The sequence below is a fragment of the Ursus maritimus genome, unplaced genomic scaffold, assembly GCF_017311325.1.
Source record: "Ursus maritimus isolate PB19 unplaced genomic scaffold, ASM1731132v1 scaffold_8, whole genome shotgun sequence".
NCBI lineage: Eukaryota > Metazoa > Chordata > Mammalia > Carnivora > Ursidae > Ursus > Ursus maritimus.
The window spans coordinates 3,153,481-3,180,435 of NW_024426996.1; the positions used below are offsets into that span (position 1 = coordinate 3,153,481).

A 26,955-nucleotide genomic window follows, 5' to 3' on the forward strand; every position below is an offset into this window, starting at 1 on the left:
GGTAAAGGGAAAACAACAACACAACAACAACAATGCAAACTACACGGCTCACATGTAAGCAGCATTTACGTAGCCCTAATAATAGAAGTTATTCTGTTACTCCTTCGGGAAGCAGAAGAGAAGTAGAGTATTTTTGTGGTAATGACTGCCCCAAATTTTCATCCTCCAAAATGTGGAGTTAACAGAAATGCCCAAAGAAAAACCAAGTTAGGAATATAGGCATACTACTTAAGAGATGTGGAAATAAAAAAATAAGTTTCAAAAGTTGAAAGCAGTGGCTTCTAGGGAGGAGTAAATGTAGGAAGAAGCAGGAAAGTCAATACTGCCGCTTCTCTTAAAGGCTTTGTAGAAAAATATTTTGCATACATACAGGCATATATAATTTTGGTAAAAATGAAAATGAAAAACCAAGAACTAGAAAAATGACAAAGACAAAAGAGTTGGTTATATTTTACAACTCACAGAATACAAACTAAATGAGAATTCTAAAACAAATTTCATAGCCTTGTTCAAATAGGCGTATGTGGTTGAGTGTAACATTTTCAGTGACTTTATCATATAAGGATTCAAAAGATACTATATTTTGAACACCTTGCAAGTGCTCCAGAAAAATACTGGAAGGCATATGGACGGTGTGCAAAACATTGCAGATCAGGCCTACATTCAATGTATAATGGAAAAGAGCAACTGGGCCCTGTTTGTCATCTATTGACTTCTCTTCTGTTGATGATTCTGGATCTTTTCCTTTCTTCTCAACGTCCTTAAACATACTCATTCCAGTGCTTTCTATGTCAGCAAACTGTGACCTTTACAGAGACATCAAGTCAGTCTGCGTAAATACTTTTGTGTCGCAACACCGCCCGCAGCGCCCCGGCGATGATTTGGGAGGAGGACGAGGCACCGACAGGTTAGCTTGGGAAAGAGAGCATGGGTGCAAGGGACGACCGCCAGGCACGCCACCACCAAGAGTGCGATCGCCCCAAACAGCTGCAACCTCGCGTATTTATGGCAATAAACAATCAAAGACAATCAAGGCGATGATCCGTATTATATCCTAGTGAATAGTAGTAGGTCACGGGGAAGGTCACGGGATTAGGCGATGTAAGGTTCGGCAAGTGAGGCCTATTCTTAAACACGTTTCTATGGACCCGCGGGCTATTGTCAGGAGCAATCGAGTTCCAGTTGGGGCAGCGTTCAGCCCTTTAGCGGACCAGGCGTTCCCGGCCGCTGCTTATCTGAGGGCAGCGTTCCACCCTGATCCAGCCGGGTGTTCCCAGCTGCTGTGTAAGCCAGGCATTCCCGGCCGCTGGGCTCAGGTTTACGCTGAAGCCCGCAAGGTCACAAACACGTTTTCCTATTACATCCTTACATAAGCTCTCGGCCGGGGCAGCTGCACTTTGGTGTACTTGAGAGCATGCTTCCGGGACCACTCTTGGTGACAAGAACTGTATCAGTTTCCAGTTAGGGAAATGGAAAACTATTTCAAACAAAGTGGGTGTATTACCAAACATTGGTTGCACAATTGTTGGAAAGCTGGAAGATCACAGAAGGCGTGTTAAGGCCGCACAGAACATTACGAACATTCAGCTCCCAGAGCGCTTGCAGAGCAAAAAGAAAGTGGTAAGGTGCTCAGCACTGAGACCTTGGCCAGTAGCTAATAATCATCGAAGGCTGTCCTGTTTTGGGCTCCCTGTTAAGCGCTTTAAAAGGATGATCTCAGTTTTCCTCAGACAACTCCATGGAGAGTTAGTCATCCTCAGTATATAGATAAGAAAACTAAGGCCAAAGACAGTTAAATAAATCCGAGTGCACACAGCTGGTAAGGGTAGGGTCTGCCTGGGGCGCCTGGGTGGCTCAGTCGGTTTAGCATCTGCCTTCGGCTCAGGTCATGATCCCAGAGTCCCAGGATCGAGTCCCGTCTCCAGCTCCGTGCTCAGCGGGGACTTGCTTCTCCCTCTCTCTCTGTGTTGCTCCCCCTGCTTGTGCTCTCTGTCCATCTCTCTGTCAAATAAATAAATACAATTAAAAAAAAAAAAAAAAGGATGGGGCCTGCCTGAATCCACAGATGGGGTCGCCATGCCATCACCACTGCTCCAAACTCCCTGTCGGCGCAGGCAGAGGCCACCTCTTACCCATCACCGCCACCGCCACCGCCCTGTGCCCAGCTGCGTGCCTGCAACGGGGAGGCGCGCGCTCAGTGCGGATGTCTGTCGCCCGGAGCAGAGACGCCAGAGACCCTGAGCTCCTCTGCGGCGACTTGCTGCTGTGAAAGAATGCTAAATCAAACATGTTCCTCTGGCTTGAAGCACTCTCTACATCGTGTGTGCTGCTTCCTTACTTCTCTTTTCTAACCACAATATGTGGATTTGAAGTTGGAGATTAGTCTTAAACAAAAGAGGGTGGGGGCGCCTCGGTGGCTCAGTAGTTGCGTCTGTCTTCAGCTCGGGTTATGATCCCTAAATCCTAGGATCGAGTCCAGCATTCAGCTCCTTGCTCAGCCTGCTTCTCCCTCTGCCTGCCGCTCCCCCTGCTTGTGCTCTCTTTTTCTGACAAATAAATAAATAAAATCTTTAAAAATTAAAAAAAAATTTTTTTAAAGAAGCTGGATATTAGTGCACATAATGAGAAAACAGAACTCTGAACACCCTGTGTGAGATTGAGAGAGAAGAAATATAAAATCCAGGAAAAAGGGAGATTAAAATTTATGTGTAGGAAATATTTAACCTAATGAAATCAAGATATTAATTGAAATTGGCATATTGCAAACAAAGTCAGGGTTTGAACGCTGCCTTCGTGACCTTTTGTTTCTGATTTGCCTTGGCTGGAGAAAAAGCTGAGGGGTGTGGCTTAAAGACCTCAGATAGTGTGTGCAACGGTTTGTTACTCAAAGCAAACAATCTGTGTAACAGATCAACTTTATGTACTCAAGCAGAAAAGAGTGTAAAAATTCACCAGTCTCCCGGCCTGAAGAGAAAACGGAGCCATGAGCACAGCAGGAAAAGTAAGCAAAAACATTTTTTTTTTTTACTTTTGGAAATATATTCTTATTATATAATACACAAAGAGATATAGTATTAATGAAAATTTAAAATTCACATCTAAATTAAAATAATATATACTGAAATACAACATACATTATGTGCTTCAATATGCAATTCCGCTAAACTGAAATGAAAATAGGCTATTCCTCTGTCAAGCGTATTTTATGGACTGTGACAACACTGGGACATATTTCTTATAAATTATTTTGAAGTATAAATTATAGTACATTTATAGTTGATGAGTTTCAGGACACTTTTTTCTAAAAAAATTTATCTCTTTGTACAGCTGAGTTTCCTGTTTGAATTTAACTTTAAAGGTTATGCAATGGCAATTTAATGTTTCCTATAACATTTGCTGTAACTTGTGGAGGTCATGCAAGAAACCAAAAGTGCCCTCATGAAATAATGCAAAAATTCTGTTTACACATTGTCTCTCTGTATGTTCAATTAAAAGGAAAAAATAATTTTCAACTTGTCTTGTTAATAATTGGTTTATGCAAAGCTTCATGAAAAAACCAGTGGAGTTTTTTTTTTTTTCTGTTGAACTGGGTGATCTTTAAATTTAATTTCTATTTCTTAAAAAAAAGAAGAAGAAGAAGAAGAAGAAGAAGAAGAAGAAGACGAAGAAACTATTCCTAAATGTCTTTAGCAAGAATGAATAGCATCTGTACCTAATAAAGTTTTTACTTCCTATATTAATGTGCTGTAACTATGGCCAATCATGAATAATTTGCAAACCTAAAATTCTATGTTGTTAATCAAGAAGTTATCTTTATATTAAGAAACCATAATTTAAATGTTACTTTTTGTAATCATATTCTTTCTAGGAACACAGGAAAGTTAAATTTGGCAAAAGTTCTATGAGAGGAATTGGATTCAGAGGGTTTTATCCTTTGAAGCTTACTATGAAATCTCTTACAAAAGGCATACTGATTTCAAAGCATTAGAATCATCAAGGTTAAGCCAGCCAACATCAACATGCAAATTCTGAATTAAAAGGGCCCTATTGTGGCATAATCCAGGAAACTTCCATAGAAATCCTATGGAATAATATCTTTTCCATTTTTTTAACAAAAAAATAATAACAGTGACACAGTTTGAATCACTTATTAGCACTGGGAACACAAATAATGGATTCTAAGTCTTCCGTGGATTCATGTTTATTTGTACAATGTGCTCACAGGGGCAGAAAAATGCATGTGGTCATTCAACATAAGCAATTCGTGTCGTTTACCTACTCAATTACAAAAGCCTGTGCAATTGTTTCCAGTACAGGTGTTACGTTAGGAGTGGATCACACAATATACTATCTTGCTATGATAACTTAAAGATTCTGAGGTTTGTGACACAACACTCCTATATCAGTAAGATCCGTTGGAAATCACACCGGTCGCTGTCAGTTTTCTCATTGCAACTCTCTTTATTTTCATTCATTACTGGTTAGCCTTTATAATGGCACTATGTTTCAAATGAAGAACAGTTAGGAAAAAGGAAAATTAAATATGCCAAAACTCAGCTTAAAAGAAGGAGGTCAGAGAGCAAAAGTGTAAGCCAAATGTGTTAATGAAAACAGTCCTCCCCTCCAGATGCAACATCCATCACTTTTAGCTTTGTGACAACACCATTTATGTTTACCCTTCCTGAATTATCTTTACCTCAAATGCTGAGGGAATAATGATATCTATTTTATAAGGTGGTTGTGAGAATTTAATAAATTAATACTGTAAAGCACTTAGAATGTTGAATAATTCAATATATGTTAGTCACTGCTATTATTATTGTGGCTGTTGTTATTATTTAACCTTTGTTAATCTTTCACTACCATGGTGTGGTAAAAAACTAAAGTTGGATGTTTTTTTTTTTTGAGTTGGATTGATCTTAATTTTCTGGACAGCCAGCTTTGTGACTTTGGGAAAATTACTCAGTTAATTACTGAGTCAATTGAGCCTCGATCTTTTTATCTATAAAATAAGACCAAAAATTCAATAATACTGCCCTGGTAGCATCATTGTGAGGTTTAAAGATCAAGCATGTAACTCGCCCAGAACAGAACCCTATAATTAGGACCTATCTACCCTTAGTGTCTTATTTCCAAGAACTTTCACATTTTTTGTGGCATTGACCGTAGCAAAAACCTTGCAAAGTGGGGGGGATTTGCTATATGAATAATGAAAATGAATTGTCAAAAGGATACATTTCTATTGAAGATTTTTTTTATCATATTTGCAATTATGCCAATTCTTTCTAGGAAAAACTTCCTTAACTGTGTAAGTTTCTCAACAATGAAGACAGGCTTTCTACTACATTTACAAGCACTAAAAACGTGTTTTCAACTTATTTTTAAGAACCTCCATGGGTAAGCTGTGCTAGCTAGAAATTCAAGCACATCATTCTCCCATTTTTAAACATATACGTGTATATGTGGGCGTGTGAGTGGGTGTATACAGCTGTAACCTCTGCAATTTCTGTTGCAAATCTAATCTGGAAGGAATCTCTACACATAAATTTGATGAAGACAGCACTACCAAAGCCAACTGTCAAATGAGTGATATTAACAAATGCCACACACAAGCAGTAGAGAAAACAAAGTCAAAGGAAGAGAACAGGCAAATAGAGAAAGAGAAGGCATCCTAGTCAGGGAGGCAAATGTGCAAATGAAATCATAAAGTTAGATTGTTTGGGCTTCAGCAGAGAATTGAGCAAGAAGGCAATAGATTTTATGTGAACAGCACTATACCTGTCAGCAAAATTATGTTGATTTAGAACTTCATGCACGAGCCAACAGTTGTGGGTAAACAGCCGATTTAAGGATCACATTAAGAAATATCAGGAAGAAACAACCCTTGGAGAAGAAAAACCAACATAAAGATGGCCTAAAAGAATATATTCTCTTTTATCTTAATATCTCATTATAGTTAATTCTGTTTCTCTTTCCTTATGTTATTGCTTTGCCTGTTGTTTAAAAAATGTATTTTTGGGGCGCCTGGGTGGCGCAGGCGTTAAGCGTCTGCCTTCGGCTCAGGGCGTGATACTGGCGTTATGGGATCGAGCCCCACATCAGGCTCCTCCGCTATGAGCCTGCTTCTTCCTCTCCCACTCCCCCTGCTTGTGTTCCCTCTCTTGTTGGCTGTCTCTATCTCTGTCGAATAAATAAATAAAATCTTTAAAAAGAAAAAATAAATAAATAAAAAATAAATAAAAAATGTATTTTTATTCTCTACGTAAATCAGAAGCTCTTCATTTCTATGGAACACTTGTTAGGTTCCAGACGTGGAGCTAGCTGCTGCACATGATAAAATGAGTTACCCTCACGGACTTTAAAAGTGGGGAAAAACTGGTATCATCTTTCTATTCAATTTCCAGGTGATCAAATGCAAAGCAGCTGTGCTATGGGAGCTGGAGAAGCCCTTTTCCATTGAGGAGGTCGAGGTCGCACCCCCTAAGGCCCATGAAGTCCGTATTAAGGTAAAACATTTTTCTATTTCTGTTTAGTTTTAGGTTTAAAAAATTCAGAAAATGGGAAAAATGGAAATAAGCGAAAATCCAGTAAGAGACACTTTTTATATGGTAATCCAAACAGTGGAATTACATTTATGGTCAAGTAAAGATATAAATACAAATTGTCAAATCTTTAGAAAGGAATCAAAGAGTATATACAATATAATCCTAATAAAATAAAAAAGAACATATGTGTTTGTACAGGAAAAAAGTGCAAAGTTTTAAAATCAATTAGCCTCACACGGTAGAACTTAAGTGACAATTTTCTTAGTGCTAATCTGCAATTTCTACTTCTATAAAAAGGGATACATTCTTGTATATTAAATAAGACTTAAATATTTCAGAAACAATTCTTTCACAGACTATTCCAAATTGACGAGGAAAAGAAATGGGTCCTAATCTTTTCTAGACCTAATCATCCTGCCTTTACCGTGTAGATGGTGGCCTCAGGAATCTGTCGCTCCGATGAACACGTGGTTAATGGAACGCTCGTTGCACCTCTCCCTCTGATCTTGGGCCATGAGGCAGCCGGCATTGTGGAAAGCATTGGAGAAGGGGTGACTACAGTAAAACCAGGTACAGAATTCACACTTAGGGAATGTGCCTCAGGTCAGGACCCCAAGATCACCTAGCCTGGAAAGACCCTGCAGAAGGTCACAGCAGAGTTGGGACTAGAACATAGGTCTTCTCCTTTCTTCCCTCCCTGCCTGACTCTGACATGTGTACCTTCATTCACTCATGAATTCTCTCCTTTAGCAAGTGCCTATTGAGTACCTGCTAGATGTCAGGCACCAGGTTAGATCCCGGGTCACGTAAGGATAGAAAGAGATGCAGTGCCTGGCGAAGTTAGAGTTCATGAACGAGTAATCTCCGTTTTATTGTTGCTGAGTACTGTCTTCTGTCAGGTCCAAAGAGAACTACAAATGAGACAAAATAAGAAAAATTAAGTCTATGTCCTGAGCCTCCAAATCAGTGTTTGAAAACTGTTCCGTGCTGATTTCATGGGATGGGGGCCATGAGGCTATGCTTAAATCAACATGATCTCCTCTTAGGTGGGAAGAGGAGCCCTTCACTGATTTCCTCTTCCAATACGGCCTCCCTTCCTGAACCTGAAAGAGACAGTCTAGATGGAAGGAAAGGAAGTAGACCTAGCAGAAGACATCCTGCCGTATACAACATCTGTTTTAGTACCTTTAAACGTGGTTAAATGTGATTGGTGACAAAGTACTACTTTCTCTTTAATATTTATTTTATCCTAACTTTTATATTAATATAGACGAACAGCTTCACGATTAAAGGGTGAAGACATAGAAAATTTCCATGCCATCATCTCCATATAAAATTTATCTATAAATGGTATGGCCTAACCTCTTTTCTGGGTCTGGTGGATAGGTTGCTTAGGTGATTAAAAATGAAAATTCTGTCTAATTCTAAAAAAATCACTTTACCAGTAAATGTGGCCTCCCCCTTACCAAATACTTAATTGGCCTGTGAACAGAAAATAATAAAATAAATCATCTGGTTTGAGTTTCAGCTCTTAATATTTCCTTTAGTTAGAAATAAATTAATAATAAATGACACACTTTTTACCCTGTCTTCCACCAAAGCAGAAAAATAATTTACCAATTAAGTTGCTAGCTACAAACACTTGAAAGTCAGTTTTTACCCTCAAAGAGAGTGCCTAACTCACTGTGGAGGTTTACAGAGGGATTTCTTGAATTCTTCTTTGTCCCATTTTTGTTAGTTTTCCCTTAAAAACAAAACAAAAACCTTAAAAGCACAGTCACTTTGAAAAGCCAAGAAATGGTTACTAAAATACTCATTTTTAATTTGTCCCAAACTATTACAAACTACCGGGTCTCCTAGGTATCTAGTAGAATGATGGCAGCCTGCTCACAGCTAAAATTTAAATTTACAGTTATAGTGAGAATATCCAAGGTTTAATTATCAAGAATTTATGAGATGATATGTCTAAAGCCCCCAAGAGAAAGGGCACACTATGAAAGAGAACTACTAATACAGGAGAAATAGTCTTTTAAATCCATGTTGTTTCCGAGATTTGCATTTCCTCTTTGGGAATCTTCAGGCACATATAAACCCAAACCATTAACAATGCTGGCAGGCAATGACCAGTGACCAATGGTGGTGACCGAACTCTATTTCTTGAAGATTTTTCAAAGTCACACACCTCTAATACATACACATAAGCTTTCAGTTCTTGCTCTATGAATTCCTGGGTAGAAATTTAAGAAGAATGTGTTTTATACCCTCCAGGTGACAAAGTCATTCCACTCTTTACTCCCCAGTGTGGAAAATGCAACGTTTGTAAGCATCCGCAAGGCAACTTCTGCTTGAAAAATGAGTAAGTTTCTGATACTCTCCTTACACAGCCAATGGATGTGTGCCTCAGTTATGTTCCTGTCTCATGCCCTGTGTGTCTGTGTTGTACTGGCCAGTCTGAGCACACTTCGGGGGAGCATGCAGGATGGTACCACCAGGTTCACCTGCAGAGGAAAGCCCATCCACCATTTCATCGGCACCAGCACCTTCTCCCAGTACACGGTGGTGGATGAAATTGCAGTGGCCAAGATAGATCCAGCCTCCCCACTGGAGAAAGTCTGTCTCATTGGCTGTGGATTTTCTACTGGTTATGGGTCTGCCGTCAACGTTGCCAAGGTAGGAATGACAATGGATGATCAAACTGGTTATGCTCAGACTATCAGGAACTAGAAGGACAGCAATAATCAGCGATCATTCTCACAATAATCAGACATCGTTCTTCATGGATTTACTGGTAGCTTTCCGCCCTGTTCCTACAGTAACATTGATATACTCTACAAAATTTAAGGTATCAGTTATGTGTGGGAAAATGGCCTCAGAAGGAATTGAGGAGCATTTCCTGCAAACTTATCTGTTTATCACAGATGAAAAAGCTATTGATGCTTAGTTAAGAAAAAGTAAAGATGTAATTTTCAACAATTATTCTTCTATATTTGTTCTTTCTGTGATTACTTAACTTTAGAGCTGGGAGCTCAGTTAGTAATTGATTGTACTGTTAGCACCAACATCCATCAGGTATAGTAGGTCCTGCTGGCTTTGGAGGCAGCAGAAGGAAATGAAATAAAGGGGTCACCTCTGAGGAGATCTAGTCCATGGATCCTCTACTCCCAGAATTAGAATCAACGGTAGATTCCAAAGTCTTATCTGGTACACCTCCAAACCCAGAGTCACCAACCCGCCCACTCTGTGGATCCCTCTAAGGGAAGTAATGAGGCTTCAGTAATGCATTTTCCTTTATTCCAGTCATTAGGGGATTTCACTGCTACATCTCGTCTCCTGCCATGAACACACACACACACACACACACACACACACTCACAGATTTTAAAGGTGGCAGATTTTAAAGAGAAATTCTTTAAAGGCCCTTCTTCCCAAAAGGTTGGAAATTTAGCAGTATCCCTTCATTTTATGAAATGGAGGCCCAGAGACATAAAGCTATTTGCTCAAAATCTCACAGCTGGTTAGTGTGAGAGCTGCAACTAGTCTTTCTCTCAAAACTCCTGCTGAATCTTAAACCATGATACATAAGTACCTTCACCTTTAAATCACAAACACAAGTCGCAAGTTTTTCTAAGTAAAGTAAAAAGCGGTGTATCCCACAGAATGATGACTTGGGACAGAAGAAATATTTTACCCACACTGAAGGCTGACTACAGCAGTTCAGGTTTACTAACAGTTCCCAGACAATTTAAATAATTGAGAGCACTTGTTTTCCAAATTTCTGTGGCTCTAGCACTAAGTCCCTTGTGCAATCACATCATCTGTTTGAGCAGGTGGTCTAATTGAGCCTACACAGAGCACAAGCTGAGAGTACTCGTAATAATTAATACCAGTCATTAATAAAACACAGACCAACTTTTCAGTGCACTATCATTTATTAGTATATTCTTAAAAGCGGGGATAATGACCCACAAGATCACAGCAGTCTCAAGCTGTATTATCTTAGTTATGTTAAATTTTTCCTGTTCTTAGGCTTTCCTCTAAGCTGACAATAGCTTTTCTATGTTTCACAGCTAATTTCTGCTCTCGTCATACTGGTCATGATACTTTCAGTTAATGAACCAAGGAGTTAATTACTGAGGATTTGATTGAATTATTTTTCAGTATCCCAGAATAATCTTTTCCACTTATTATTTCATGTCCCCAAACTTGCATTTCTGTGTGTGATATAAGAAAGCTGGGTATCAATGGACTTGAACTATTACATTCTCTTCAAGAGGGGAGTCACTGGAATTCAGAGCTTAAGGATCATCCATCCCACTGGCTCCAAGCCTGGGCTTCCCTTTGCAGTCACCTGGGAACTGGGTCCCACCTGCAGAGATTCTGATGGAACTGGTTATGAATTGTGACCTGGGCATTGAGACATTTTTAAAGCTCCCAGGTGAGTCTAATGTCCAGCAGAGTTTGAGAACCACTCATCCAGTTCAACCCCCTTAATTTAAACACGAAGCAACTAAAACCAAAAGAGATTTGACAGAAGATTGGACCTAAGAGTTTGAATAGCTCCTCATAACGGACAAGGCATGGCACTTTATGCAGCTTGGGCACTTTTTAGTAATCATTGTTTAATCCATTTTTGCATTTTCTGTAAATACAGGTCACCCCGGGCTCCACCTGTGCCGTGTTTGGCCTTGGAGGAGTTGGCCTGTCTGTGATCATGGGCTGTAAAGCAGCAGGAGCAGCCAGGATCATTGGGGTGGACATCAACAAAGATAAATATGCAAAGGCCAAAGAGCTGGGTGCCACTGAGTGCATCAGCCCTCAGGACTACAAGGAACCCATCCAGGACGTGCTGACGGAAATGAGTGGTGGCGGTGTGGACTTTTCATTTGAAGTCATTGGGCGGCTTGACACCATGGTATGTAACAGGAAATGCCCTGAGATACCTGCTTCTACATTCCAGAGTGTACTTTCAGGCAGCAGAATATAAATATTATATATAAATAATAGTTTAAAAACTATGAATGGTGATTTTCCATCTCCTGTCAGTTACCTGGGATATTCAGTTGATTGCTATTAGAAATCTTGAATTCTATCAGCTAAGCAAACCTGTCTCAAGTAATATTTCCCTTTTAGGGTCTTTTTTTAATTAAGCCATTATAAATTTTCTTTGTTAATTTTTAGTAAAAACATTCAAACTCAAGTAAATATAGGTAACATAAATTCTGTTTTCAAATTGGCAAGTTTGATTTTTCCCCCACATTCTTAACAAAAATGGTTTAACATATTTTTATATTTTAATACATTTTGATTTTTTTCATATATTATACTATGGCCAGAAGGAATAATGGCCAATTTTAGACCAGTATCATTTACTAATAGAAAATATTGCATTTTACCATTTACCACACTGCCCCATTTTGCCACAGCAGACAGCACAGTGCCTGGCGCATAGTAATCACCCAATATCTATGTGTTGGGCTGAATACTTTGGAAAGTCAACAAATTTTTCCACCAAAAAATTTAGGAGGTACATTTCTCATAGCACTGTTTGTAAATCACATGAGATAATGCATGTAAAATACTTAGCACAATGCCACCTGTCAGATGATAAGCTCAATAAATGTCAGCTAGTGCTGTTGATATGCAATACTGTTTCTGATCTTGCAGTGCTTACATCATCTTTGGATTATACAAAACATTACTTTCAAATAATTGTAAATATCATCAACTGCAATGAGGAACACATCTCCAGTTATATTCCACCTAACCAGAATTCTCTAGAATCCTACTGAAACAGTCCCCAGAAAACAACAAATCCCCCTTCTGAGGTTCTCCAGTAAATCACAGCAGTGTTGGTAAGAGGGAGCACCACCCTAAGAATAAAGCTCTTTGTAGCCTTGACTTGGGACAATATGCCCACTTCAGATGACTGAAGTTTCAAGAGAATCCAACTTTATCCAACATGGTAGCATTTCTCCTTATGCCCTTTTTCTGTTGTTTTCCCTCTATTTTCTTCTGCGAAATTCGATTGTTACTTCACTTGAAGATACCAAATGTCCAACAGCCACATGTTTTGAGGTTACCTGGTCTTCTACATATCATACTCCAAAATCAAAGGGTTAATCATTATATATTGCTGGGGGGGGGGTCCTCAACAATTCTCTTACTATGGAACATGTTTAAAAACTTGACTGGAGGGGGAAGGCTTTCTTTTGAAGTTCCAGGAGACGATCAAGTGGCTAAGAGACCAATTTTGATGATGTAATTGACCTTATATCTGTTTGTCATCAAAACACGTGGTTCAAAGTACTGAGTTCAAATGAAGCATGAGAGACTATGGACTATGAGAAACAAACTGAGGGCCTCAGAGGGGAGGGGGGCAGGGGAATGGGATAGACTGGTGATGGGTAGTAAGGAGGGCACATATAGCATGGTGCACTGGGTGTTATACGCAACTAATGAATCATGGAACTTTACATCGAAAACCAGGGATGTACTGCATGGTGACTAACATAACATAATAAAAAAATATTATTATAAAAAAATAAAAATAAATAAAACAAAGTACTGAGTTCAAAATATCTATTTGATAAATAAGTGAAAAATGACTTAATCAACTCACAGACTGCCTGAGAGCCATGTGATGACAAACCACTACTTCTATTTGAGGAATCACACTTTATATAGATATGTTTGTAATGAAGTTTGCCTCTTTATTTTATAAGGAAGAATTAAGCATACGCAAATTTATTCACCCACTGGTTTCATTAAAAAAAGATTTTCTAGGCATTTCCTAAAACCATAGCACTATTCTAGGCACAATGGGAAATAAAGAAACAAAAGACATTATCTCTTCCCTGCACGCACAATCTAGCTACGTCAATATTGCATGATCCCGCGCAGCATGAGTGTGGACTATCAGAAAATTCACTTTAATGATGCTAAATATTAATTTTATTCCAGGTGGCTGCCTTGTCCTGCTGTCAAGAGTCCTATGGTGTAAGCGTCATTGTAGGAGTACCTCCTAAGTCTCAAAATCTCTCTATGAACCCCATGTTGCTACTGACCGGACGTACTTGGAAAGGAGCAATTTTTGGTGGTACGTAGTTAGACTTGATGGCTGAATTCTTATTAATCCCACGAGTTCTTCCCCTTTACAGGTGACAAAGCCAAGTTTTCAAAAGCAACACGGTTAAAAGTAAATTAAAACCCCTTTGTAGCCATAGGCTCTAAATCAACTAGATTAATGGATCTGATACACACAGAAGGTCCCAAGACACATTTTTGGTGCTCCCGTAAACTAACTAGACTCTTTCAGTATCCTTCTTTTATACCCATGACGGCTCAAGGCACCGAAATACCTCACAGGACGTGGGAAATCCATAGCAGTCATTCATGTGTGCTCTCATCACCTAAATTTAGGCAACTGCTAAATTTGCTCCTTGACTTCAGGAATAAGCACCTATAGTATAATTTCTCTACGGGAGAGCTAAAAATTAAGGGCCCTATTTTGTCTAGGTGGATTAAAAAAAAAAAGTCTAACCATGGCAAAAGGATATTGAAACACTATGTCTTATTAGCCTCAGTAATAGTAGTCTGTGGGACGTAGCACTTTCTATAAACTTTCATCTTACTTTTGCTTGGAAAGTCTCCTCTAAAATTCTCTTCTTACCTGTGGCTGAATCTTATAATGATGTTTTCTTTTCAGGCTTTAAGACTAAAGATTCTGTCCCCAAACTTGTGGCTGATTTTATGGCCAAGAAGTTTCCACTGGATCCATTAATAACCCATGTTTTACCTTTTGAAAAAATAAATGAAGGATTTGACCTGCTTCGCTCTGGAAAGAGGTAGATATTAAATTTCTTTTTTATGGTTGGGATGGGTCAAGAGAGAAGAAAGGTGGAAGAATGAAAAAAAATGGCGTGCCTTGTTTCTCCATTAGTGGTTTAGTCTTTGGATATATAACATTTAAGATCATATTGTGAGAAATTAAAACAGTTGCTTTGTACTTCTTATTCTACTGAAACCAAAGTATTTGGTTACAGTGAATCTGAATAATCAGAGCCACTCAGCTTTATTTATGAGAGAATAGTCACCCTGGCAAGGAAAAAGAATCAGAGTCAGTCTTAATTTAACCTGAAGTCACTGCAGCCTCTGCCTGGCCACCTATAAAAGCTGACCATTAATGGCTGTAAATTTAAATTATATTAAGGACCTACCCATTATGGAAGGAAGTAGAGCTACCTTGAGATTTTTTCATATACAGATATCACTAATTTTTTCATTAAAAACATCACAATTATTGTTTATCAGTTTACAAAGAACTTTTTACAACTAAAAAGTATAGGCATACTTTAGAGAGATCATGGGCTCGTCTCCAGACCACTGCAATAAAGCAAGTATGCAGTAAAGTGAGTCAAAGAAAGTTTTTGCTTCCCCAGTGCTTATAAAAGTTATTTTTAAACTATACTGTGGTCCAGTAAGCGTACGATAGCAGTATGTCTAAAAAGCAATGTCCATAACTTAATTAAAAAATATTGTGCTGCTAAAAATGCAAACCATCACCTGACCTTTCAGTGAGTTGTAATCTTTTTGCTGGTGGAGGGTCGTGCCTCAGTGCTGCTCGCTGCTGACTGATCAGGGTGGGGGTTGCTGAAGTTTGGGGTGATGGTGGCAATTTCTTAAAATAAGACAGCAATAAAATTTGTCACGTCGATTGATGCTTCCTTTCACTAGAATACTTAGAGACCACTGTAGTGTTATTAATTGGCCTAATTTCTATATTGCTGTGTCTCGGGTGATAGGCCCAGGAAAGACAGGGAGACAGAGGAATGGCCAGTGGCAGTCAGAATACACACAATTCTTATGCATTAAGTTCACCATCTTCTATTGGCGCATTCGAGATAGTCCCGTAACAGTTACATAATAACATCGAAGATCACTGATCACAGGTTACCATAACAGATATAGCAACAACGGAAAAGTTTGAAATATTTGTACTTCCTGTTCTTATTAACTATTACTATTACTATAATTACTATTACTATTAACTATTACTATTACTATTGTTATTAAGAATTACCACAATGTGACACAGAGACAGGAAGTGAGCAAATGCTGTTGGAAAAGGTAGGACCGGCAGACTTGCTCAACACAGGGTCGCCACAAACCTTCAATTCCTAAAAAAAACAGTACCTGCAAGGAGCAGAAGAGTGAGGTGTGCCTATGTTGTAAAGGGGAATGCTCTTTTAAATGCTGAAGTCTTACATTTGCTTCGAAGATTAGGAAAATAAGTCAATTCCATTTCCTACCTCTAACATTTAACTACAATGACCACCTAAAAAGAATTTTGTCATCTGCACTTACACACGAGGTGCAACTTGTAATAGGCAGTTACAGCGAAACTTCTAGTTGCATCGTCCATATTTTTCCTGCTATCTCACACTTCTCATGAGGTTTTCAACTTTAAATGGGAGTTCTTAAGCACCCACACACATAACATATTATACTGGGCAGTCTGACGAATCTTATCGAGAAAGGAGAGCACCAAATTACATTCTTTCTGGAAAGCAGTTTGGTTAACTTGCATCAGAAACCTTTAAAAAAAGGTCCTTTGTCCCAGCAACTCCATTTCTGGGAAGCTATTCTACAGAACTAATCAGAGATCAAATACACATCTATTTAAGCACGCTTATCTATTATCTATAGTATCAAAACTTGGAAACATACTAAAGTCCAACATTAAGGTTGGTGGTTAAATAAATTCCAGCCATGTACTAGAAATCAATGAAGCCATTAAAAAGAAGCTATTTCATTAAATTGGGAAATTCTCATATTGTAATTTTAGGTTACAGAATTATATACAATATGACCGCAAGTTTTCAATATGAGCAGTAAAAAATTGACATATGTCTAGAAAAAAGTTGATCAAAATTCAAGAAAATATTAACACTGATTACGTCTAGGTGTGGGGTTACAGGTAATTTTTACTTTCTTCTTCACACTATCTTTCCATTTCTAAAATTATATATATTTTCCTTATTAAATATAAGAATATATATACATATTTTTAAGGCACAAAGACCCTCTTTTTCTAAAAGTATATATCCATCAGAAGATAGTTTTTAGGAAGGACATTGGTTCCAGTGTAAATGTTACATTTCTGATCCCCACAAGAATGAAGTCTGAATACAAATCAACTTTATTATCTATTTCTAAGAATCCTTCAACATTTCTTTATCAAAGCTCTATGAAACCTTCGAGATGGTCTTTGTTACGTTCTGGCTCCTTCAGGCAAGTTATCTGTCATTTTGTAATTTGTGCAGCTTTATATTTAGGCTTAAATTCCCACACCCCACACTAGATATGTGGCCTAGAGCAAGTTCTAAACCTCTCTCTCAGTATTTTTAATCTCTAATATGGAAATATTAGGACTTGCCTCAGCATGTTGTTTCAGCTGAGGCTAAAATGATAAAACGTACAAAAAGCACTTACGGAGTATGTGACAAAACGCAAGAACTTACCCATTGTGGTTTTGTATGATTATGCCAACTACGCATGCTCTCAAAAGTGATTTTTTGAGGATGTTGGTATGGAATAAGGCCTAAATGATAGTCCAGTTCAGGATGTTATGATTGAGCTTAAGGCAGGAGAACACACAAGAAAGAACCATCAAGGGGACCCACCCCACTACTTTCCTTGACTTGAATGCACCGGGATGGGAATGAAGTAGCAGGAACCGCAAACAGCTTTGCACTGAGACACGCCGAATGTTCCTCGGACTCTCACACGGAAGAGTGTGGGTTATCTGAACATGAAAACAATTAATATATCTTTTATTTCCTATTTCAGCATCCGCACCATCCTAACATTCTGAGACCATACAAATGCCTGCACTTGCAGCCGTTTCTGGCTCCTGCCCCTCCTGGAACGATCAGCCAAACGACATCACTAATTCTGTTCTTCAGAAATGCAGTCAATAAATCATACATGAGAGCTATCCAAAAGAACAAAAAATTCGTGTGCAATCCTTTTTCAAGCCAATGTGTAAAATTCAAGTGAGAGCTAGATGAAGCATTAGCTGCATAGTTGAGTCCAGTAGACTTCCCTTCTTAATCATTCTACTCATGTTGAATTATGGCATCTTTCCCATTGCAGAAAGGTAAGGTATTTCTTTGACTTCTTGAATTTCTTGTACCTGTGCCGCCCTTAGTCACTGAAACCTAGGGGAGGAGGTCTTCATTATACCTGCCCCCGCAACATACGCGTGACGAGCTAATGCACTTGAACTCTTCTATTCCTATTTCCACCGTCTGTATTTCCCTTTTTATGAAATGTACCAAAACCCTAAGGGAAACGCTATCATCTGTGAAAGGATACGCTTAGATTTACAAGTAGAGAAGGTCTAGAACTTTTATATGCAGGACTTTCTTTTTTTTTAATTGAAGTGTAGCTGACATACAATCTTATATTCGTTTCAGATGTACGACGTAGTGATTCAACATTTACGTACATTATGAAGCGATCACCACGATAAGTCTAGCTACCATCTGGCACCATACAAAGTTGTTACCATATTATTCACTATATTCTAAATACAAGAAATTTGGGGGGAAATGTCACATATTTTTATATGACAGAGGGAAGTACGCTTATTGCTTTTGATAATGTTTCCAGTGAATATACAATTATTCTTTTAAACAGAAGCAGTTTCATGCTACATGTGATAAATATGAGGTTCAGATATAAAATGGAAACATATTCAAAAATCTGTAATTTTTTGTGCTTTATTGGCTGAACAATCATTACGATTTACTGAAAATGAGTCATAAAGTAATTAAAAAGTAATATGGTGGCTTGAAGTGTAGAATCAGACTGAAGCAGCTATGAACACAACATGTACAAAGGGTAACTAAGAAACGGCACAAACATCCAAAGCAATGTATTTTCTAAGTAAACATATATGCATATACAGATGTGTGCTTTTAATCTGGAACTTTTATAGTATAGTTATATATAATGTAATTTTAATATAGAATTTAAGTCTATAATCCTGGAACTCATGTAATTTTTGAATATGCAAGAGCCTGTGGTACTCATTTGTTCACGTTTCCCGCTCTCAAAGAAAGATTTGCATTTTAAGCTTTATCTCCAAATGTACATAAAAAGCTTATTCTTTTAAGGGGTTTTGTGTCTCTCCAAAAGTGTTATTTGTTTCTGTGTCTACAATTTGTTCGATATTGTGGAAAGGACTTTAGACTGAGAGCAAGTCACCTACCCCCTACTTAACGGTGACCTTCAGTAAGTTACTCAACCTCTCTCAGTCCGTTTCATCCTTTATTTTAAAGAATTACTCTAAACACAAGGACCCACAAAACCCTTTTTTTTTTTTTTGGTTGCGTTTTAAAGTATAAAAGATTGACTTAGTGCCTTTCCCACTTCTGATGGTAGAGGATTTATGGTATTAGCACTGACAGATCACACAGGTACAAAGAACTCGAGCGTATGACAATAATAAAGGTTTATCCCAATTCTGCAGAGCAGCTTTTGAAAAGATACTGCGGGGGCCTCAGAGCAGCATGCTTCAGACCAAGATTCTCCCTAGGTTGAAATGCCAAAAACTTGACACCTGTGTGTTGACTCACATACTTCAGTCCATGGTCACAGAGCTTTTCCTATTAAAACCAATGATCGAGTACTGCGCACGCACCTCGCCCAGCAGCGCCACACTCACCGGGTGATTCTGGGTTCCCTGTGGGCCGGGGCAGGGCAGATAACACCTGTCGCCACCCCCACCTGACAGACGGTTCACAGTCTCAGACCAACCCTTCGGTCACAATGATGGTGGAAGGAGAAATGGGGGATCGCTTTTTCACCAGTGTAGAAATGGGGAGGGGAAAGTGGCTTGCAAACAAAATGTGAATCAGTGTGACAAAATGACGCCTGTGTCAGCTGGGCTTTCGGTGACCCCCAAACCAGCAGCTCTTAACAGTCAGCACCGTTCACCCAGACACGCCGAGCTTTCAGGCCTGTCCAGCAGAGAGCCTGTCCATGGAACTTCTGTGTGCCTGTCCCCAACTGTCTGTGCATTGACAATGCATTGGGAGACGACGTACATCTGATATGTTCCCATGAAATAAATTGCCAGCAAACTTTCTAATTTTTTAACTATTGAAAAGGAGATTAAAAACTTGTGCTTAAGTCATGCCCAAATTATGGAATGTGTTTATTTTTAGAAATCACTCCTTACCTTGAAAATTTTCAAAGACAAAACTGAGGTACTGGTAAAGTCCCCATGTAAATGTGTTCTTTTCTCCCCATGCTGCCAGGAAGCCAGATCAAAAGCCATTAGAAAAAAAAAAAATGTACTCAAGAATGTGTGTAGACAAGGAAGTGATTTATTTACAGATCAAAGTCTTTGCTTCGTGAAACTACCAAACTTTTTCATTCTACACCTGAAACTTGTATTACATTGTATGTTAAGTAGCTGAAATTTAAATTAAAACTTGGGGGGGAAAGTCACCCTTTTTCTCTTTGTGGTGGAATTCAGGGATTATAAGAAGAAAAATAAAGGTTTTGTTGCATTTTTGATGCTGACATGAGGGGTTTTGTCCACTTTTTTCCATATATCTGTGTATAAAAATTCTGCCTCTTGTTTACTCTGAGATTAACATTATGTTTTGAGGTCAACAGAAGAATTTATATTACTTGATAAACTATTGTAGATTTTAAAAGGTTTCTTTACCTCAATTAACTTAAAGTAATGGACCAATAAATCTTTAAAAAAAAAATTACTCCAACAGGCCAATACAGCTTCATAAAGATTAGACTGTATGATGCTAGTGACAGGGCTCTGTCAACCGTGGAGTCCCAGGCACACGTGGGGCTTAGTTTAATTGTTTTGTCAAAGAGGCTGAAGGAGATATTTAGGGTCAAGGCAGCTGTCAGAATGGTCCCAAGAAAACACCACAGAACACTATGGGTCCCGTGTTACTCAGTGCGCCCAGTTTTATGCCGGTGCTGCTGATGAGAGACAGTCTAAATGATGACAAATAAATACAATCTTTTAAAAAATGTTTAAAGATAAATAAAAATAAAATAATAAAAAGTGAAGAGGAGTTTGACAAAGAAAATGGGGAGGAGGGTCCCAGACAGAGGGCTTAGCATGAAAGAACAGAATGTATTCTGGGAATTATAATCATTTAGTATTGCTGACCTGCAAACTTTAAGATGGGAAATGCGTGGGGCCAGGTAACAGTGATTCCTGAATTCTTCAAAGGAACTTTCAAGTTTATCCTCTGGGCCATGGGAGCTTTTTTGAAATTTTCTGAGCAGGGGGGTGATGGATCACGACACGTTAGTAACTCATTCTTGCAGCCCTGGGGAGGGAGCATTAGAGGTGAGGAGAATAAGGAGGCTTTCACTAGGTTACGGGAAGAGAGAATGGAACCTGTTCCAGGGCAGTGCCAAAGGGGAAAGAGTGCATCAGATAAATGAGATATTCTTAGGGAATACAAGGGACTTGGCAGCAAGACTGGGAATGTAGGATGCACGGTAGATGGAGGTGACAGAAGGTATTCAAAGATGTCCAGTAAGGAGATGTGAGATGTGGGGTCCAAGATGGCACATTCCCTAGTCATATGAAGTAGAGGTAATAGTAAAAAGCATGAAAACAAAAACAATTTTTGAGAGCAGAGGACTGGTGTTGGGATGTGTCCCCATCTTTGGGGTGAAAAAAAGAGAAGGAAGTTCTGTGAAGAGGAGAGACAAGCAGCAGCCAGTGGAGATAGGAAGACAATGAGGAGACACTGGGTTATGAAGGCCAGAGATTTGGGGAAAAAGCTCCCTTTTACCTTTGGAAGTGGTAGATCTAGTTTAAAAAAAAATGGAGAGCAAGAGAAGCAAATGGCATAAACAAAGAAATTCAAGAATTGAGCTGTAAGGGAAAAGGGGCAAGAATGCTCAACTTTACAAGGTTGGACAAATAGACTTTAAGAGCAGTGGCAACAGGGTGAAGAGCAAATGAGCTCTTTTTAGGGAGCAATGAAGAAGAATAATGAGAAGATCTCTAATATGGGATTTATCTTCCCCATAATTTATGCATATGGGGAAATGCTTTCCAAATTGCAAACAATGTAGAAGGGAACTTCTAAAATATGATGTGTGCACTGGACATTACTCATAGCAGCTATCTTAGTGAATTCACCTTGCAACTTCACGGGCTCACTGGTTGTTAATAACTGTAAATTGAAACTCTGGACTGGGAGATATTAACACAGCCAAATTAAAAATTAGTAAATACGATGACTGGTTATCATAGCAGTCACAAACCTAGTCCCCCTTCTGTATGTGTAACAATGTGTTGCAGTTTATACATACAGAAAATAATACTTACACCCTAGGATAAAAGCACAAGATTTAGAGTCTTTGGGTGCTGCTGGGAATGCTTTCTGCTATCCCAGGCAACAGCAGCCTCACTGTAAGCTTTGTTAAGGGTGGTATACATTTCAAACATAAGTCCAGGATGGTGGATGAATAACCAGGTAGACAGGAAGATGTTGGGAGTCTGAATATAGATTTTGGATGGGAGGGGAAAAGCTTACCCATTCCCTTGGTCATCCCAGTTACAACACTACAATGCAAACCACTACCTACCTGCCCCACGGGTGGCTTCACGAAGACCCTAAGTGAAGATGCACAATTTCCATTTGTCAACTAAGCATCAATCCTTATGAGTTCCTGAATCTTACAAATTTTTATTAGAGTGAGATGTTTCACATAAAATAGACCAACTAACTTCCAAGGAAGGATTCTTTTTAACTCTGGTTTGTACATACATAAAAACATGAGAGTCTGAGGTTTAAAGGCACACAGCTTAAACAAACCATGTGCTCTGAAAAACACTATCAACATTGGCCCTATCACCTTACTGATGCTTTTTCTATGAGGTCCACCAGTAAATATGAAAATTCAGAAAAGCCTTATGTAGCCTTCTTTCTCCTACACTGTTAGCATTTAAACTAAACTTATCAGGAAATGACCATGTTTCAAAGATAAATAATGAAAACAATAACAAGTCAAACTCCTAGAAGACAGTGGAGCCAGATTATGTATGTTAACTCACCCTAAAAATCAAAAACCTACCTTGTTCCCAACCTCACAGATGACTCTACACAATTTGTTGTTAATGAATATTACAAGCCTTTCAAGACTATTGGCCATCCATCTGCCACGTTTCTATAGAGAGAGATTGAGGCAGTGTTTTTAACAGGATTATGGAGCCCAGGGTCCTGCGGCCAGTTCTCACTCTCATGCCAGATCTTCCTTAGGGCTGCTGCCCAGAGCATGCTGTTGAAGGTCTGCACTGACTCTCTCCCAAGTATGAAAACTGACTATATGAAAAATAAGATGAATTTAAAAAAAATTTTTTTTTTAAGATTTTATTTATTCGACAGAGATAGAGACAGCCAGCGAGAGAGGGAACACAAGCAGGGGGAGTGGGAGAGGAAGAAGCAGGCTCATAGTGGAAGAGCCTGATGTGGGGCTCGATGCCATAACGCCGGGATCACGCCCTGAGCCGAAGGCAGACGCTTAACCGCTGTGCCACCCAGGCGCCCCCCCAAAAAATTTTTTTAAACAAACAAAATTCGTAGATTCAATGGACTATTATCACTTTCATTATATTATCTTTAGAAGGTGATATGTCTATTCCAGTCATGTTGCCATTGCTCAAAATATGTTTTTAAGCATTGACATAAAAGTCTGCGACATCTGACTTTAAGTCTGCAGTAGTAGTGCAGTAGGAGCATGAAACTGCATTAAAAAAATTTTTTTGAATGTCAACAGGTAGTGTGGATCCCTGCAACCATCTAGTCTGAATCTTACCAACTAACTAGTACAAATTAACTAACCTCAGTTTTCTCATCTGTAAAATAGGGATAATAAAAGCACCTACCTACAGCATCATTGTGATAACTGAGACCCTACACGTAAAGCACATATTCCTACCTCCAGTAGTCCTTTGTTCCCTGACCAATAATATCCATTGCCTAAACCAGTACATCTCAAACCACTTCTACCTTGCCACCTCTACCACAGGGCTTGGGAAAGCTAGATACTTGCTTCCCAGGCTTTCTTGCATCTGGAGTGGCCATGTGATATTCTTCTTCCCAACAGAGTTGTAGCAAAATATTGATGAAAGCTTCTAGAATGAAGCTGCCCATTTTTTAATGAAGGAAGCAAATGGGATTAGCACAATCCCTTTTTTCCTCCTCCCCTTTGCCTGTTTAAACATAGTTGTAAAACCTGGAGCTGGGACATCCATCTTGGACCTAACAGTAACAATCATGCGGAAGGCTAAGCTACTCTCAGAAACACTGGCCTTGATGCCATCATGCTGCTGAACACATGGAGGAAAATGAGTACCTCCAAATTCTGATTATCTGGGAAGAAAATAACCCCTAGGTGTTAAGTTCGCTCTGAGTCAGATTTTCAATTACTTGCCCTTGAATCCATTTCAAGCTAATACACTTCTTAGACTTCTTTTTTTTTTTTAAGATTTTATTTATTTATTCGACAGAGATAGAGACAGCCAGCGAGAGAGGGAACACAAGCAGGAGGAATGGGAGAGGAAGAAGCAGGCTCCCAGCGGAGGAGCCTGACGTGGGGCTCGATCCCATAACGCCGGATCACGCCCTGAGCCGAAGGCAGATGCTTAACCGCTGTGCCACCCAGGCGCCCCCACTTCTTAGACTTCTTAATCCCCACACTGTTAGTTGAACTTGAGCCCCACTACCTGGTGTGCTCCTCCTCCCTCGTGGAAGCCTGCCAAACATCAAAGCCTGCCATCGTGTTGATGAGAGAAACAAGAAAGTGAAAAATCAAAATGAGCTACTAAAATATTTCTGAGAGAGACACCAAAGTTCCTTTATTGTGACAAAGGCTACCCAACAATGAAAACATGGACATCATAAGACATGGCAGAAAGAGAATTTTTTCTTCTCTCGTTCCTGAACAGATAGTTCTACAGCTTAGAGGTCAAGTCTTCCTGTATTGCCTTACATGTACCTTTAATATTGTATAACCTCAAGGTTATATTGACCTTTAATATGTTTATTATGTCTAACACTATGTTAAATTATGTTGAACTTTCACTTAAATCTCTCACTATAAGGGCTGTATCTTATGGTGCCAAGACCTTGTTTTGTATGTAACTAATCTCCCCAGTACCTAACATACTGCAATACACGTGGTAGGGGAGCAGTAAATGTTGTTATGAAACTTGATCTTTTGCAATTTAGACATATGCAATCAGCAATAGAACACAGTGGTGTGGAGTGATCAAATTTCATCATGTCCACTACCGTGAAGGTAAAGTTTAAGCTCATGAATGAGTCCTGTTGCTTCTCTGGGTCTACATTTCCATTCAATTCTGTGGCTCTCTGTTGATCATTAAAGATACAATAATTCTTGTGAAATAACCAAAAATTATTATTTCCTCTAAAACAGTTCCCAAAAGGAATTACATTTCATTCTAATTTGGTAAGTGAAGAAAAAGTGAGGAATTCTAATTGCATAATAGTTCATATATGGAAAATTAGTATTACATAAAGAGGAAACAATAACTTTGAAAGTGATTTTCTTTTTTCTTTTCTTTCTTTCTTTCTTTCTTTCTATCTTTCTTTCTTTCTTTCTTTTTTTTCTTTTCTCTTCTTCTTGCTATAAACTAGTCTACTGTCTGGACAATTGGGAAACTGGGGTAACTAGAAAAATGACTCATAAATTAAACACTAAATGAGAAGTAACTCATTAAGGGTCTGAAAGAAGTCACAGTATATTCAAGTATCTCGTTTCATTTGGGGGGAGGGGGAGATTTACATAATACACTTCCAAAATTTGAAGATTGATAACACCTTGGGACCTAGCTGTCATGATTACATAATGTTCATTGCTTCAGAAGTAGAAATCTCTACAACTCTCTGGGAGAGCAAATGTCTCACAACTCTTCCCACAAGCTAGGAAAAAAATGGGGAGGGAAGAGCTACAGTGCTTCCCACTGGGACAAAATCTCATGACTAAAAACTCCTCTTTCCCCTGCCCAATCTCCTAGATATACTGGGGTAATTGGGAGGGACATTTGTTGTAGGGCCAGTCGTTAATAATCTTTGGGAAGAAGGAACCACTGGCCCAAATTGCTTACTGGAGTCCTTAGGGTCTCTTTGCTATATTTTTGGAACTATAAAAATTGTTGGTTAAATACATTACTTAAAATTCTTTATATAGGGATGCCTGGCTGGCTCGGTCAGAAGAGCGTGTGACTCTTGCTCATGGATTGGAAGAATAAACATTGTTAAAATGTCTATGGTGCCCAGAGCAATCTACACATTCAATGCAATCCCTATCAAAATACCATCAACATTTTTCACAGAGCTGGAACAAACAATCCTAAAATTTGTATGGAACAAGAAAAGACCCCAAATCGCCAGAGGAATGTTGAAAAAGAATCACAATGCCTGACATCAAGCTATATTACAAAGCTGTGATCATCAAGACACCATGGTACTGGCACAAAAACAGACACATAGATCAATGGAACAAAATAGAAAACCCAGAAATGGACCCTCAACTCTATGGTCAACTGATCTTCAACAAAGCAGGGAAGAATATCCAATTGAAAAAAAAAAGTCTCTTCATCGAATGGTGTTGGGAAAATTGGACAGCCACATGTAGAAGAATGAAACTGGACCATTCCCTTACACCATACACAAAGATAAACTCAAAATGGATGAAAGACCTCAATGTAAGACAGGGATCCATCAAAATCCTAGAGTAGAACATGGGCAGCAACCTCTTTGACCTGGGCTGCAGCAACTTCTTACTAGACACATCGCCAAAGGCAAGGGAAACAAAAGCAAAAATGAACTTTTGGGACTTCATCAAGATAAAAACTTCTGCACAGCAAAGGAAACAGTCAACAAAACTAAAAGGCAACCTATGGAATAGGAGAAGATATTTGCAAATGATATATCAGATAAAAGGCTGGTATCCAAGATCTATAAAGAACTTATCAAAATCAACACCCAAAAAACAATCCAGTTAAGAAATGGGCAGAAGACATGAACAGACACTTCTGTTCATACATATAAATGGCCAACAGACACATGAAAAAATACATAACGTCATTCAGCATCAGGGAAATACAAATCAAAACCACAATGAAATACCAACTTACACCAGTTAGAATGGCTAAAATTAACAAGACAGGGAACCACAAATGTTGGCGAGACTGTGGAGAAAGGAGAACCCTCTTACACTGTTGATGGGAATGCCAGCTAGTGCAGCCACTCTGGAAAACAGTATGGATGTTCGTCAAGATGTTAAAAATAGAGCTACCCTGGAGGAGTTAAGATGGCGG

General features: G+C 38.9%; 1 protein-coding gene across 1 annotated transcript; it reads left to right on the forward strand.

Moving 5' to 3' along the window:
• Positions 1–2,879: 2,879 nt before the first annotated feature.
• On the forward strand, positions 2,880–18,727 carry LOC103677925 (alcohol dehydrogenase E chain). The gene is made up of 9 exons (XM_008707193.2): positions 2,880–3,001; positions 6,405–6,506; positions 6,977–7,115; positions 8,814–8,901; positions 8,996–9,215; positions 11,197–11,457; positions 13,506–13,641; positions 14,251–14,389; positions 17,394–18,727. Exons 1-9 carry the CDS (start codon positions 2,984–2,986, stop codon positions 17,416–17,418), a joined length of 1,128 nt encoding a protein of 375 aa, XP_008705415.1. The 5' UTR covers positions 2,880–2,983; the 3' UTR covers positions 17,419–18,727.
• The last annotated feature ends 8,228 nt before the right edge of the window (positions 18,728–26,955 follow it).

Bases quoted from the DNA above. Each gene is read 5' to 3' on its own strand.
- LOC103677925 (XM_008707193.2), top strand. The intron at 6,507-6,976 runs GTAAAACATTTT...TTTACCGTGTAG, and splicing joins CCCATGAAGTCCGTATTAAG to ATGGTGGCCTCAGGAATCTG. The intron at 7,116-8,813 runs GTACAGAATTCA...TATACCCTCCAG, and splicing joins GGTGACTACAGTAAAACCAG to GTGACAAAGTCATTCCACTC.